This window comes from Hypoxylon trugodes (assembly GCF_022578975.1).
Source record: "Hypoxylon trugodes strain CBS 135444 unplaced genomic scaffold F4822scaffold_4, whole genome shotgun sequence".
Classification (NCBI taxonomy): Eukaryota; Fungi; Ascomycota; class Sordariomycetes; order Xylariales; family Hypoxylaceae; genus Hypoxylon; species Hypoxylon trugodes.
Window position 1 is genome coordinate 1191513 of NW_026250019.1, and position 14590 is coordinate 1206102.

The following is a 14590-nucleotide window of genomic DNA, read 5'->3' on the forward strand; positions in this document are numbered from 1 at the left end:
CTTTGAAATATGTATGTTTAGTAAGGAGTAATTCCTGTTAACCGGATACGACCTCCTGCACCACAAATGGAAGCAAACTACTGTGAGAAAAACACGTTCTAGCATCCGAGCTTAATACCGGCCTGCCTGTGTATTCCAGGAGAGGCAATATGATTGCGAACAGAGTACATGTAATAGAGAAACTTAGGAAGCGGTGCTAATTTAGAGGTCCTACTGACTCGATTTCCTATCAATCCTACGATTACAATACGAGCCTCGTCGATATGTAGTCTAACCTGTAAGTTATTTCCAAAAATCCCCGCGGGGTCTGAAAGTTAGATACGGTCCATCATGGCGCGATGTTAGCATATCCTGCAATTGGAACTCGTCAATGTAGCAGCCCGATTTCCCGCGGCCCACATCCCCGAGGATGCCCGGGCTCTTCTCAAAGTCGAAGTACCACAGCGTCTTTGCCACAACTAAGCTCGCTTCGAAGTAAGCCATAGCCTTTCCAGGGCAAGAACGAATACCAAGTGTGAAAGGCGTGAAAGCCTTATTGCTTGCCAGTAATTTTGACTGTTCGTCTGGATTGTTTGCCGTTGATTTGTCGTTTGCTATCCACCGCTCCGGCTTGAAAGCGAACGGCTCAGGGAAGTACTTCTCGTTGTGATAGATGGAGTAAACGTTAACGCCAACGTGAGTCCCCTCGGGGATAATGTGTCCATCAACCACAAACGGTTTGTCATCCTCTCCTTTAGCTAGTTGTCGCCACAGGGTACCTCCTATTGGCGGCGACATACGCAATGCCTCATCGATGCAGGCGCGCAGGTATGAACAACCAGACAGTTGCGGCCCTCTTTGAATTTCGCTGCCTGATTCGAATGTGGTACGTATTTCTCGGGTAAGTTTATCATAACAATGGCGATTTCTGGACAGGTAGAAGAAAAGCGCAGTCATGGCGGTTGACACCGTATCCCCACCTATACATGTTTAGACTCATAACGTGACAAGTTGGATTCATGGGTTAAGTGTATACAATACATACCAGCAGACATGAACATCATTGACTCAGCAAATATCTCACTATGTTGAGGATCGTCGGGTTTTAGCGCAATGCTGTTCATGACGTATGAATAGTAGTCGTGTCTCGTGCCCTTCTCTTGTGTTAGGCGTGTCTTCATCATTTTTACTAGTAAGTTGCCCCATTTCTGCCGAATCGAATTCCTTTCAAATAGGTAATTGAGCCTAAGTTGCGAGAGGAAAGGGAAGTTCATGAAAGTGTGAACACGATAATTCCCGATCTCGAGTCCCGTACGGACGAACCTATTTTCCTCTTTTGTTTGAAGCTCGAGATGATACCCGAAGCCCAAGTTGGCAGCAACATCGGTAGCAAATTGGCTGCAGCTGGCCGTGAGATCTACAGGATGGGAAGACGAACCAAGAAGTTGCTTGAGGAGAATATCGGTTTGCCGTACTATAGTAGGCTCAAACTTGCTAACTGACCGTTCGGCTAGGAATGGGCTAATTATCTTACGCCTTTGATAGTGTGCGTCGCGATCGAGTAAGTTGAAGATGAAGGGCACCCCATTTATAAGAGCGAATAGGTATAGATCGGATTTGGTCACTCTTGGATTCTGATAGATATCTAGATATTTAACTTATCAGTTGCAACATTCTAAAGAAAAGCATTAATTCTGGTTACATGCCTCGAAGGGCGGCCGAGGTATTGAAAATGAGGCGGTCAGGCCCATAGCGCATAACGTCGCCTATAAATATGAAGATTCGGGTTAGTAAGATGATTGTCGGCACTGCAGCGATGCTGATTACCGTGGCGTTGGTGGTCTTCGAAAGTCGCATGATGGAGCGATGTTTTCAGGGCATAGTAGCCGGCATATGAATCTGATAGTCTTGCCAGAAGAGGCCCAGGGTATTTCTTAAGGGGATGACAATACAAACGGTACCCGAAAACAATGATAAACTGGTTTTTGTTAGCATAAAAGATACATTTACATAGGGAAGACATCATACATAGCAGAGCGCAATGCAACTGGCATATCCCACGACGGGGAGGATAGTATCAAGAAGAGACATAATGCTAGATGCTCAAAGCACTGAGCGTATAATTGGAATGAGTTGCTTTCTGGGGAGAGGGTTGGAGAACGCAGAATGTTAGTAGGTGGACTTTGAATTAGCAACGCATTCATAGCATTTCCTTTTTTGGGTAATTAGAGTTGGTAGCAACAGGATCATACTTCGGTATGTATTAAAGACTTACAAGAAAGCGATGTTCCAACATAAGACTTCGCCATACTTTCCAATCAAGGCTAGGTACCTAAATTACCTGTCAAAATATCAATCAGTAAAGTACCGTGAACGAGACGGGTTGTCAGGATCCCGAAGAGTGCGAAGTTAAAGCGGGGTTGGTTGACCCCCTTAGTTCAAGAAGCAAGACGGCGTAAGGCACTGCCACCGCCATCGTGCATTGATACTCGTTACCTACCTGGCTGCCTGGGTGCCCATACCTTACCTTTGTAACTTGGGTATGTAGGTACCTAGGTAGGTAGGTACATCGGCCGGTTTCTTTGATATAACGAAAATCCCTTGGTCTATCTAAGCCGCTCATGATAGATTGTGACGACCTAGTAAGTGCCATTTACGAAGGTTATCTTTACGTTGCAAGGCCTGCTATTGATTGTACCGTTTTCGACAACTTTCTTTGTTGCGGATGCATAGCGAGAGACTGTATGAGTTGCCTCACTCACCTACCTAGGTAGTAGATTAGAGCCGGTGAGGGGTATCAATTAACTTACGCCGAATGATATGGTTGTTGGTGTGGTTTAAGACATACGATACGAGTTAGACATTTCCAACATCATCCCGCTGTACGTCATCATAATCAGCCCTTGCTTCCTCGGTATTACAAAAGAATACTAGGGAAAGCACCTGGGCAGTTATATTTAGGTACCTATGATATTCTAAACATTAACAATCCCAAAGTAGTAGATCGTTATTAAAAGGGGGATCGAAATATACATTAATTTATGTAACTGACTATTGTTAGTGCGACGATAAACGCACAAGCACCACGACATGGCCGCTGTGGATTGGAGAAATTACGAAACTGCCTATAAATCGTAATTATCTATCTTAAGTACATGAATAGTAGCTTTCTGCTCAGAGAAGCATTCTTATCTGGGTAGTCTTTGCGGTTGCAATTTGTTAGTCTCGGAGATTGGCAAAAGCAGAAAGCTATAATAAACCGCCACTCCGCCTGTGTTTCGATTTTCTTGGAGATTTTATGGGAGAAAAGCTCAGCCGGTTTTAAAACGGGTTACTTCAACCACCATATCGGCAAGTTGGTCGGGATATTTGGCGTAAGGAGCATGGGAACAGTTAAGCACCTTAACGTCAATAGGTACATTGGCCTCTTTTGGGTAAGCAAGACAAATATCCTGAAATACAGGAGGGACGCATCGGTCCTCTGTCGTTCGGATATAAGTGCTTGGGACGTCCCTCCATGCTTCGTAGGCGACCTTTCCCTTGATGGCCTCCATATTCTGACGTGTTGATAACTTTCGCTGTTCCTCCTGATCCTCGGGGTCTAAGTCGTGGCATAGGTGACCTACGGGATCACTCAGAAACCATGTCCCATCATCCTCAAATGTAATAGACGGATGGTTCTTCACTGCTTCCACTCCAAACCCCTCTATAACCGTCCAGATACTCTGGCCCTTGGCGAGAAGATAGCCGCATAGATAGAACAAATAGACAACACCTCCCGAAAGACCTTGCGCTTCGCGGTCCTTCTTCGTAAGACCCTCGACAGCATTCGTGCCGACCACAGCCCCATAAGAGTGCATATACACTATGACTTCTTTACCGTCATCGACAAACGATTTGATTACCTTTCGCACTGCCGCCACATCGTCTTCGTGGGATGAATTGGGCGGGCGAGCACCGTTATTCGATGGCAAGGCCGGAGTCTCGACGGTGAAGGATCTCGCTTTTAAGGCGTTCGCTAGTTTAGCATAAGCAGCAGGGGGTGTCCAGGCCCCAGGTACGAGCACGATGGCAGGTTGTGTTGAAGACATGTAGACGGTATCAATGAGAAGCGAGAAATGTTAATGCATTTGGATGAAATCTGAATGAAAGCATGCAAAATATATTAAAACCAAGTTTAAATCATGCTGTCGGCGAGAATGTCCGCTGATCTCTACTAATTCCGCCCCCACCCCCTTTTCTCCACCACCAACATACCTATTCCTTAGATTAGCAAGCTCCCAATACGCCGTAAACATTTTCCTTGGGAGAGAGAAGTGGAGACGTATCTAAACCTTCAGCGAGGACACAATCCGCGTTTAAAAATCTCTTGGCATCAGTAATAGATCTATTAGTAAACGTATTCGGGAAGTATTTTATTAGTCAGCAGAAATGATTTAGGGGCTCCGAAAATTGATCCCTTGGGGTAAGGGTTAGGGTTAGCGATCGGAGCGGCCAACTGCTTGCGGGTTTCACGATCAGAACATAATATATCAAGATTTATCTAGTAAATAATGATTCAAAATGCTTGCTTATCGAAGCAAGTATAAAAGAAAATTCGCTATCCGCTAATGATGCCCCGAGCGAAGACCTCAAAGGAGCCTACAGCACCCTCCGCAGAACCCCTTAAAGAGTAGGAATCAACGATGACGCATAGTAAAAGGTTTCAATGTAGCGTCAAGTAGAAGCCGATCGGATCCCTTCGTGCTACACGCCGATTGAGGTAGGTCTCTTGGCTAATCAAACGGGGGGAATTCGTGAAACAATGTCTCGACGCGCTTGCCGGGTACCTGGGTAGGTGCTTATCGTCGTTACTCCGTGGGAGTAATACTCGGGAGTTTAGAATACGTAGTGTAAGCTCGCATTACCGAATACTGCCCTACTCAAGTGGTCAGGGTTATGGCAACATTAATCGATTCCGATAGCACTTTCGCCTCGTTTTATGCGATATGATGCTGTTGTAATGTTCCTCGCCGAAGAAAACGAGTTCAATCCACAACATGAAGGTCCACCATAGACATGCATTTGGTGTCCTTTTTTCTTCGCAGGAAAACTTATTAGACTGCGCGGACCAAATTCAGCCCCTTATTCTTCTAATATTTATCATTCAACCACGCCCAATACTGTAGTCGCTTTACAACAATTCTTTACTCCAGATGGAGGCAGCCGAAATGCTCTCACCCCACGAGAATAACGAGTTAAATTCCCAGTATATCGAGAATGCCCATCCTATGAGTCAGCTTCCAGAAGTATTAGATCAAAAGCCTGCTGAGAGCGCTGTGCAATCCATGTACCCTAGCGGCCCAGCACAACCCAGCGCACATTCAGAAAATCGAAACCCATTTAACCTCAATCTCCTCTCTTTCGGTGCCCTCGTTTCGCTTATCACCGCTTTAATAGTCGGGGCTGTTATTGGGGGCGCGTTAGGGGCCTCTTTGCATAAATCACGGGAAGGATGTGAGATGCCATCATCAGACGCGACACCTTCAGAAGCGATCCTCCCCAGTGGTCCGGAGACTACCACACCGGAACCCACACATATTCCGACATCGACTTTATCGTCGACTGAATCCACCGCGTATTTGACCACAGACTATGCTGCTCCAAGGCCTTCTCGTGTCGCAACCCTAGATATCGATTGTCCCGCGCTGGATGGAACAGTGCTTGATGACTGGGAAGCTAATCAATACCATATAAACTGCGGGCGCCGATACATAGGTGGTGGCGACACTGAGACTTGGTCAGCAGTAGTGGCGTATTCAATTCAGGACTGTCTACAAGCGTGCTCCCTGTTAAACGATTGGTGGCGTACGAACCTGTGTACAGCAGTGACTTGGTGCAGCACAATGGCCGATTGTACATCGCAATTCGGTGGGAATTGTTGGCTGTTCAACAGCACTCCCGCCGTGGAGCTCAACGAAAACTACACGATTGCGAATATCAATCGGTGAAATATAACCACTTGGGAGTGCACGGCAGAGTATCCTAGGGTTGAAGGCTTTACGGCAGGAATGGAGATGAGCATGTGCTTTTTTTTCGTCTTCGGAAGGATAGGCTTAGTATCACCACCATACTTGAAATATGACGAAACAATCTTCTTTCTAATCCCAAATCATATTGAATTCCTCATAATCTCGTCTCGGTGTTCGTAGTGCTTTCCGAGAGCCACGAACCGCGTTGCTTCGGTGTCGTCCGCCGCTAGTTGTGTACACTTAGATCCTGCCACCAAGATAACCCAGTACAGATCAACTAAATTTCTCGTTTCCCCAGTCCGATGGATTGCAACATATCCGAATTGTCCTTCCTGGGGTTAGTGGGGCTTCCATGCTGCCAGCATCGTTGGTGAGCAATGCCGGCCTGGGTTGAAATCAGGGGCTGTCCGGTTGGGGTAGTACTAGGGTTAGGGTATAACCAGATTAGTTTCTTTGGAATAAGTAGAAAGCGTCTGACATGCGTAATCGCTAGCCATCGAAAACAAGCCATACTTTAGACAGTACGGGGAACATAATGACCATAGTGAATTCTTACGTCCGTCGTCGAAATGGAAAGTGTCGGAGAAGATCCGACGCCCCTTCTCATATGCTTACATAATACGGATATGTACCGGTGGGATAGAGACAGGTGCACTTTTGCGCATATATTAGGACCCCAATCCTGGCCAAGAATAAATCAAACGTTGCATAAGAGTGATGAATCGGCTCTGGACTATGTATTTCATCGCTGCACTACTCGGTCTTAGGAAAGGCTCGTCAGAATGCGTTCCTTCAGTCTAATTTCGAGCTTTCGGACTTCGGCAATAGCCCGAGCGTAGGGTTGCCGCGATGCCACAGCTGTATCGACTGCCTCCGATACACTATCTATCAAGTGTATGACATATTGGCCTAGGAACCGAGCATGTAATTCTTTGTTCTTTGGGGGAATGAAACTTCCAAACCTGATCTGCACATAGCTGCCCGGACAATCCATCACTCGGAAGGTCTCAACTATGAAGACGACGACTTCGAAGATCTGGAGAAGCCTTGTATAGCAACTCACTACCATAAGCGTCGTTGCCATGTCGATTTGTGGGTCATTACTGGTGTCTTGCCCTTCTTTCGTGGAATTCGTTGTCTGTTCATTATTGCTCTGGTCGCCCGTTTCGGCGTCGTTTCCGACGTAACTTCGTAGAGCATCAATGAAGTTTCCTATCGTCCAAAACAAACGTTCGGACCAGCTACTATCAATAGTCACACCATCCACGTCGGGATCATTCCGAATCTTTGCCCTTTTGGATTTCTCTATAGCTTTAACCGAAGTCAGACACTGGTAAAGCTCGAGATGTAATCTTGAAAGTTGTTCAACCGGGTCTTCTGGGGGTGAAGGCAGGGTTGCGGTATCAATTGTATTCAAGCTTGTGTACTGGTTGGGGGTAGTGGCTCCGTTACCGAAGGGAAACACGCTCGTTTGGAAATCATCTAGGTCGGAGAGGCCAAGATCATCCATTAAAATATCAGCACGAGAAGTAGTATTGACGTATCCGTTTGCTAGTGCGGGGCTCGGTACGTTATTATTATCGTTTCCTTGTGTATTGCCGTCTAACGTCCCGAAATGCGTGCCTGAAGCATTTCGTGGAGTGTTCCGCCATAACTGTTCGTCAAGCCTCGTAGTCAATTGCGCAGTATCACTAGTGTGGTCGGGGATCGCAAGGGAGTTGTCGGATAGTATGGAATTGCCATTCTTCCGCTGCGGTCGCGCTACGGGTGGACATGGCTTGATGATACGATTGACGTCTCGCCGATTGTCTTCTTGGTATTGCTGCTGAGACCGAACCCTCGGAGAGTTACGATCCACCGGTCTTCCCATACGTTGCGGTTGTCGGCCGATGCATTCAAGATTCGCGGATAGGCAGCGGTCGCAAATTCGCGCATGTTGTTTGCGCACACAGCGAAGCTTCTGAGCATGGCATCGTGTGCAGGCGAGTTGTTTCGGAGGCTTCGTACTTTCGTAACCATTGACACCTATAAAGACCCTATCATTTTCGGGGATAGTAACAGTGCTCAGAAGGCGCTCGATATCAAATATAGTGCCACCTGACCATTGGTCATCGTCATCCCTCGTCGCAGGCGCATCGTTGGTCATAAGGACATCGTCGTTCAGTTCGTTATTTTCGATATTTTCCATTGTCGCTGATGAAAAATAGTTCCAGGCGTGAGGGCCATTGGGACCTTCTAACAAGGGTGGAAATACAGTTAGTCATCAGCACTCTTAACCCCTAAATCCGTACAAAATTAGGTGCTCGACGCTTTCTTCAGGTACAACGAACTGAACCGCATCCTTTCGTAACGACGACGTTATCACTTTATTTCTTCAAATTAACACTTGGTCATATATACAAGCTTAAAGAATTATACGAAACGCGTCCATCCAGCTACTTACCTACCTACCTATATGAAATTGCTCTGTTCTATCTACTCACTTAATATTTCAACGTCTTCACCTAAATTCTTCAACCAGTTTCAGATAGTTGTAGTTCCAATACACCCCTCATCCTACCTAAAAAGTCCAGAGACCCTACGATTCAACAGATACAAATATTACACCCTCCCGAGATAATGTCGAATTTCTATTACTACAATGTACGTAGGTATTCGATTACTTTTTTATAACCTTCAATCCAGTCTCTTTCAAGTCTATCGCCATTCCGTGTCATATTACAATCGGTCTCCTTTTCGATTCATGCTTCTTCAGCCCTTCGACCATTCAACCCAACCCCTCCAGCGTCAGCTTTAGCGCGTAAGTTCTTCTGTCGCTTTGCTTCTTCCGCCTCAAGACCCGTCTGAGTCTGCTCATGAGAAGTCATAAGCTCCTTATTGCGGATCCCAAATGTAATGAGAAACCCAGCGCCGCATAGAGCAGTATAGAAAATATACATCTTGGATAAAGAGTCGGAGAAAGTCCGATCATATGCATCTTTCTGAGTCGGAGTAAACAACTTCACATCAGCTGCTCCGGAAATAGCCGCGCCGTTGATAAGTCGCGATACAGTCTCGCTCGGAATGCCTGAGGCCAATAGTTCGTTCTTATGAGTAGCCAGAATACCCTGGATGATCACCTGGCCTAGGACGATGCTGACGGCATATGCGAGATTGCGGATGAAATTCAGAGCACCCGTGGCAGCAGCAATATCTTCAGGTGCAACCAAAGCCTGCACGCAGATCAAGAGTGTTTGCATGTTGGCACCACCGCCCGCCGCGAGGATGATCTGAAAGATAATTATACGCGGCCAGTCAATTTGCGGCCCATATGTGATGAAGAGGCCAAGGGAGAGTGTGAGAATTGCCATGCTTCCACGAATGATCCAAAGGTAATGGCCGGTACGCTTGATGAAAATCCCCATGATCACACCAGACACCGTAAATGAGACAGCCAAGGGCAGCAACCAAACACCGGAGAGAATAGGGGTAGTGCCCAAGACATCCTGGAAGTATAGCGGAAGAAAGTAGATGGGCCCCACAAAACCAGCGCCATGTATGAATATAACGGCGAAAGTCGATACCAGCGATACGCTTCCGAATATTCGACGAGGTATAGTAGGATAACGCGCATAGTGTTCATAGACGCCAAAGAGTCCATATGCCACGATTCCGAAGACCAGAAGACACACCGTGGTTGCAGAACCCCAGGGAAACATAACCCCACCAAAGTCCAAACCGAGGAGGAACATGAGAGTCCCGCCGACAACAAGAAAAGACCCAATCCAATCAATAGCTAGAAAGCCTTGTATTAAGGGGGTCCTGGGATTTTGAATATGGAGGAAAATTGTGGTGATGATAAGGGAAAGCCCGTCGAACGGAAGGTTGAACCAGAAACACCACCTCCAAGTAACTCTCTCAGTGAATGCGCCGCCAATGAGGGGCCCAATAGCCGTTGCGACCGCCCAGACGGCTCCGTATATCCCGTAGAAGAGGCCTCGCTCCCTAATAACAAAAAAAAGCTCGATTAGTTCAAACGGATATTAATCAGAGGATATTTGAGCACGACGAACCTCTGGCTAAACATGTCTCCCACAGATATCTCGACCAGCGTAATCAAACCACCCGCTGCAGTCCCCTGGATAGCCCGCCCAGCAATAAGCATACCTAAGCCATTTGAAAGCGCTGCTATAAGGCTGCCAACGAGGAAAATAACATTGGCGAGAAGCAGGATCGGCTTCCGGCCGAAGATATCGCTCACTTTACTCCAAAACGGGGCCGCAGCTGCTAAGGCGAGCAGGTATGAAGATCCGATCCACGCGAAACCCGCGTCGGAGGCACCGAGTTCTCGAGCTATTGTAGGTAGGGCAGCAGTAATAAGCGTAGCGTCTACGGCGGCGAGGAACACCGCTAAACATAGCGCAATGAGGATAATAATTAATGTGTGGACGGAAGGATCCGAAACATCTGCTACAGTACCATCGGAGGCGGTCCGATTTCCGTCGGTATGGTTAGGGCTGTCGGATGCATCCGTCGGAGTATGGGCCGGTGGTGCTACATTCTTTTCAACAAAAGCTGAATTAGTCTCGGTCTCAGTAGACGACATATTAACCAAATGCTAGTTCATTCGTATAATCCAAACCAGGCCGTCCAATTGATACACTATCCAAATGCTTTAACGTCCACCCAGAAGAGGCTCAATGAAGCAAAGAGCAATCAAGAAGACTACGGTATTTAAAGAAAATTCTCGAGGAATTAAAACTTCGATATCCTAACCACTACATCTAAAACCCATCCCATGATTTGAAATCAATAAGTTTTACTCTATCATGGCAGTCTCATTAGAAGCATTACAGTCCGCCAATAACAATTCGGATATTTTACCGAAAGGGAAGTGTCCGAGTCGGATACATCCGTCGGTCCCACAAATTTTCACATATTTCGGATCGACTCCGAACTTAAAGTTGTCCGACCGGTGACATATTCGGTCTTTATATTTTAGGAAGGAAGGAAGAAGATTACAGTCGGCCAAATGAATTTGATGTTTCATTGCAGTATAAGAACACTATATATAACAGCATTCCATTAAAAACGTGGCGCGCACTTCTGTCATTACGGCGAGTGGTGTTAGGGGCGTGACTCTAAATGCAGTGAGTTTGGAGCTATACTTCTAGCGGATAGGTCACTATAGTTGTAGTAAACTAACGCTATTCTTCACAGCATTACAGAGAGCGAAGTGACTGCAATACCTACCTAGGTACTTAGGTAGGTATCGGTGTGGCGGACGTTGGCGCTACAGAACCGCTATAACCAACTCTAGACACCCCCAATATAATTTAATTCCAGCGCCCCACACGCTCTACACCCCATATTCAACAGCTTGACCCCTGTAAAAAGCTTCGGAATAACTCCGATGAGAATATGAGGCCCCAACTGAAGCCACACCAGAAGTATGGACAGCCAAACAAAAGGAAGAGTATCACGTAAAACAAAGTAATAATATGAACAAAGAAGATAAAAGTCTATTATCAAAAAGAATGTACTAATCATTCAATCATATCGAAGAGAAAATCATCGTAATCATTACAAGTCATAAGCCATCACCTCATATCACACCCCCCACCATATCTACACCTCCTTCATGCCCGACTAAACAAAATCGGCACATCCATACTCGCGTGATCCTGTAACGTCTGTACCGACTTCACAGGTTGCAGCGTAGCACTACTCTTTCCAAAGAGACCCTCGCGGAACCTCGCGCTACTAAGAAAACCTCCCGCGCCAAAGGTCTCCTTTTTAGATCCCCCGCCATTACCACCCCTTTTTAAAAAACCGCTGCTACTAGTGTTGTTGGTATTTTGTGTGTTATTGCTGCCGCGGCTACTAGTAGATAACTCACGCCCCAGGCGACTAAGCACGAGTTCCTTAGCCCTTTTCAGCGCACTAGTCTGGTAATCCGCGTCCTCGGCTACGAGTCTTAAAGCCTCTTCAGCTTCTATATCACGCTGCACGGCTGTGATTTCAGAGCAGAGCTCGGCTGTGGGATCATACACGGTGGGTTCTAGTAAGATAGGCATGCTAGGCGCGTTACCAAGAATGGGAGCGGAGATATCCATGGGTGTGGTGGTAGGAGTGGCGGGGCGGAAGTACTCATCCACGACGGAGTCTGATTCGTCGATGGGTGAGTGCATGAGTTCTGGCTCGGGCTCTGAGCCGGAATGTGAAAGGCGGGATACTTCGCCGAAGAGACGGCGTGATGATGTAGAATACACGCTATCGACCTCGCCGAATAAGCGAGGGCGAGAGGATTGAGGTGAGATGGATAATTGTGGTGGTTCTTGAGGATGACTGAGGTATTCGTGTGAGGGTTGGCGACTATGGATTGGGCGTGGAGTCTCAGGTGGATCCTCCGTGAAGTCCTTGTCTTTCTTATGTCGGTGACGACGATGGTGACGGTGTTCGTTGCTAGGTTGGTCAATTGAGTCTTTGGAGGGTTGTCGACGATGATATCGTTCATGATATTCATGCTCATGTTCATCGTCATCATGATGTTGCTTTGGCTTCTTTCTACGACGTCGCTTAGTAATACGACGCTTCTTGAGCTTATTCGGGAATGAAAGGCTGGCCTGCCGGGCGGATTCTAGGTCTGAAGGTAGTTCAAGCTCCTCTTCTTGTTCTGGTTCTAGCTCCTGTTCCGGTAATTCGTCCTGGTCGCCTTCACCACCGTTAAGGTCGAACTCTAGGAGCTCTTGAGACACTGCTGACACCGCCGCTGATTCTTCCGGCATGTCATCTGGTATATCATCTGTCAGTTCCAAAGAACGGACACTAGGAGTCTCTTCAATAGTAGCCATTGAGTGTCGAGTCCATCGGTTGCTGCGAGATCTTCTATTCATTAAGGGTGCCAAGGCTTCATCCCAGCTACCATCATTGATGAGAACAACGTTCTCAAAGTCATATTCTCGGACACTATGCCTATGCGCCGAAACTAATGCTGCTACTTGGGGCGCATTCATTGTGGCATTTCGAACTGCCATATAACGTAGTTTTTGGAAGACAATAGGTTTCCTTAATGGTACTGGCGGCAATGGCGACATAGGTGAAGTGACTTCATTGAAGAGCTTCATGGAACTCCGAGGCGGCGCAAATAATGGGTCAGCTGCGAGAGATAGTGGGCATGGTCCCTTACGACCAAGCCATGTAAATGTTAATTTCTCCAAGCAGGTTGAGAAGTCTCGAATATAGTCGTCAATCATCTTAAGATGGTCAAGTCCAGGCGAAGGGCCATAGAAATCCCACGATTCTACAGAAATGTGCAGTTTCCGGATCTGCTTCCATCGCCGGGCCGCCGATGGCAGACAGCCGAAGCCAATGGCATGTCGCAAGTAGATAAAGGCGGAGGGATGGATGGATGATAATGAAAGCTTGGTAAGCTTCTTCATCTCCGCCCGCTCAAGTGATATCCGAAGGCTGATGAGCGCATAGTCGACAATGTCTCTTCGGTACCTCTCTCTAGGGTCTTGACCTGGCGTCTTAATGGTGAGGTGCCTCATGTTGGGCAAGTGCTTCATCGCATTGATGAAAGACGGTACATTAGAAGCGGCGTGGAAGAGCGGTGGGTACTGGTCCGTGAGGACCTGTCCAAGTCCTGAGTTGGCGAACTTGGGCCGTTCTAGGACCGAGGCCATTGAGGTGTGAGGCTTATACAAGAAGCTGATCTCACGCCCACTCTCAGGGTGTATCAGTGGAGGTAGAAAAGTAGCTTCTGAATGGGGAAAATAAAAGGTAAGGTGTTCTATATGTTGGCCTACCCTCGACAAAGCTTGAATTCTACTCTGTCGAGTGAAGGTATGGGCTGAGAAGGTCAAGTGGGTTCGTAAGAATAGTCGTTTGGTAACAAGATTGCAGCATGCTGAAGATGCGAGTCGAATATTACAGATGTCCTCCTTTGATAGTAGTTCGAAGAGCTTTTCACGGATTCGCTCCTTCTGCCACAGGCAATAGAATGCTTGCGGACCTGTTGCCATATCTTTCGCATGTCGCTGGGGCAGGTCTTATTCGAGAGGGTGGTGTTTATCTGAAGGGTGTCCAAATGAAGGACTGTTATCACAATGTAAACGGCTCCAAAGGTGTATTCAAGAATCTGACGATGAGTTATATTTATGAATGATTGATAAATAATAGAGGATCAATATGAATTCATAAAATAATAGACTAGGTATGTGATAATAGAAGCCGAGGTTCTTCGCAATTTATGCGACAGTTGTAAACCTGCGACTAAAGCCTTGCTAAATAGTATCAACAATGGCAATATAAATGTATAATAGGATTGAGTCGCAAACAACACAATCAGTAAAACAATGACACCTGATATTTAGGGAAGAAGAAAAGGTTGGTCGCAACATGACCGGGCCCGCGAAGGCCGAAGAAGCATGTTATACCCATTTTCGCACATGGCCTCCCGTTCTATACAAGCTTCCATGTCCCGCCACCCTTGTTCTACAGAACAATCTTTCCTATACCGTGGCTCAACATCAGAAAAGTCGGACGGATCGAGAATGGTTGGTAAGTGAGTCATTCTCGCAAGTCTTAGTGCATCTGCAAGTCTGTGAGTCGCCATG

At 46.8% G+C, this 14590-nt stretch overlaps 6 protein-coding genes across 6 annotated transcripts; 1 reads left to right on the top strand and 5 right to left on the bottom strand.

Annotated features, from left to right (window-relative positions):
- Window positions 1-282: 282 nt before the first annotated feature.
- F4822DRAFT_436983 (cytochrome P450) lies at window positions 283-2070 on the bottom strand (the record flags this gene model as incomplete). The annotated part of the gene is made up of 5 exons (XM_051462367.1): window positions 283-959; window positions 1025-1624; window positions 1686-1745; window positions 1807-1957; window positions 2008-2070. The coding sequence occupies 5 exons, from the start codon at window positions 2068-2070 to the stop codon at window positions 283-285; spliced, it is 1551 nt and encodes a 516-aa protein (XP_051315375.1).
- A 955-nt stretch (window positions 2071-3025) lies between these two features.
- On the bottom strand, window positions 3026-4457 carry F4822DRAFT_398924 (alpha/beta-hydrolase). Its single transcript, XM_051457740.1, has one exon. The coding sequence runs from the start codon at window positions 4068-4070 to the stop codon at window positions 3291-3293; it is 780 nt and encodes a 259-aa protein (XP_051315376.1). The 5' UTR covers window positions 4071-4457; the 3' UTR covers window positions 3026-3290.
- Window positions 4458-4497: 40 nt separating this feature from the next.
- On the top strand, window positions 4498-6294 carry F4822DRAFT_205905 (uncharacterized protein). Its single transcript, XM_051453795.1, has one exon. It carries the CDS (start codon window positions 5175-5177, stop codon window positions 5967-5969), a length of 795 nt encoding a protein of 264 aa, XP_051315377.1. The 5' UTR covers window positions 4498-5174; the 3' UTR covers window positions 5970-6294.
- Window positions 6295-8213, bottom strand: F4822DRAFT_205904 (uncharacterized protein). Its single transcript, XM_051453794.1, has 2 exons — window positions 6547-8213; window positions 6295-6412 (listed from the first exon to the last, which is right to left on the bottom strand). The coding sequence occupies exon 1, from the start codon at window positions 8176-8178 to the stop codon at window positions 6754-6756; it is 1425 nt and encodes a 474-aa protein (XP_051315378.1). The 5' UTR covers window positions 8179-8213; the 3' UTR covers window positions 6295-6412; window positions 6547-6753.
- On the bottom strand, window positions 8185-10424 carry F4822DRAFT_398929 (major facilitator superfamily domain-containing protein). Its single transcript, XM_051457741.1, has 2 exons — window positions 10043-10424; window positions 8185-9974 (listed from the first exon to the last, which is right to left on the bottom strand). The coding sequence occupies exons 1-2, from the start codon at window positions 10132-10134 to the stop codon at window positions 8732-8734; spliced, it is 1335 nt and encodes a 444-aa protein (XP_051315379.1). The 5' UTR covers window positions 10135-10424; the 3' UTR covers window positions 8185-8731.
- A 1045-nt stretch (window positions 10425-11469) lies between these two features.
- Window positions 11470-14184, bottom strand: F4822DRAFT_205926 (uncharacterized protein). The gene has a single exon (XM_051453797.1). The coding sequence runs from the start codon at window positions 13994-13996 to the stop codon at window positions 11609-11611; it is 2388 nt and encodes a 795-aa protein (XP_051315380.1). The 5' UTR covers window positions 13997-14184; the 3' UTR covers window positions 11470-11608.
- Window positions 14185-14590: the final 406 nt, after the last annotated feature.

Coding starts and splice junctions, on each gene's coding strand:
- F4822DRAFT_398924 (XM_051457740.1), bottom strand. CDS start 4,070: ATGTCTTCAACACAACCTGCCATCGTGCTCGTACCTGGGGCCTGGACA.
- F4822DRAFT_205905 (XM_051453795.1), top strand. CDS start 5,175: ATGGAGGCAGCCGAAATGCTCTCACCCCACGAGAATAACGAGTTAAAT.
- F4822DRAFT_205904 (XM_051453794.1), bottom strand. CDS start 8,178: ATGGAAAATATCGAAAATAACGAACTGAACGACGATGTCCTTATGACC.
- F4822DRAFT_398929 (XM_051457741.1), bottom strand. CDS start 10,134: ATGCTTATTGCTGGGCGGGCTATCCAGGGGACTGCAGCGGGTGGTTTG. Junction 9,975..10,042: donor GGAGACATGTTTAGCCAGAG/GTTCGTCGTGCT, acceptor TTTTGTTATTAG/GGAGCGAGGCCTCTTCTACG.
- F4822DRAFT_205926 (XM_051453797.1), bottom strand. CDS start 13,996: ATGGCAACAGGTCCGCAAGCATTCTATTGCCTGTGGCAGAAGGAGCGA.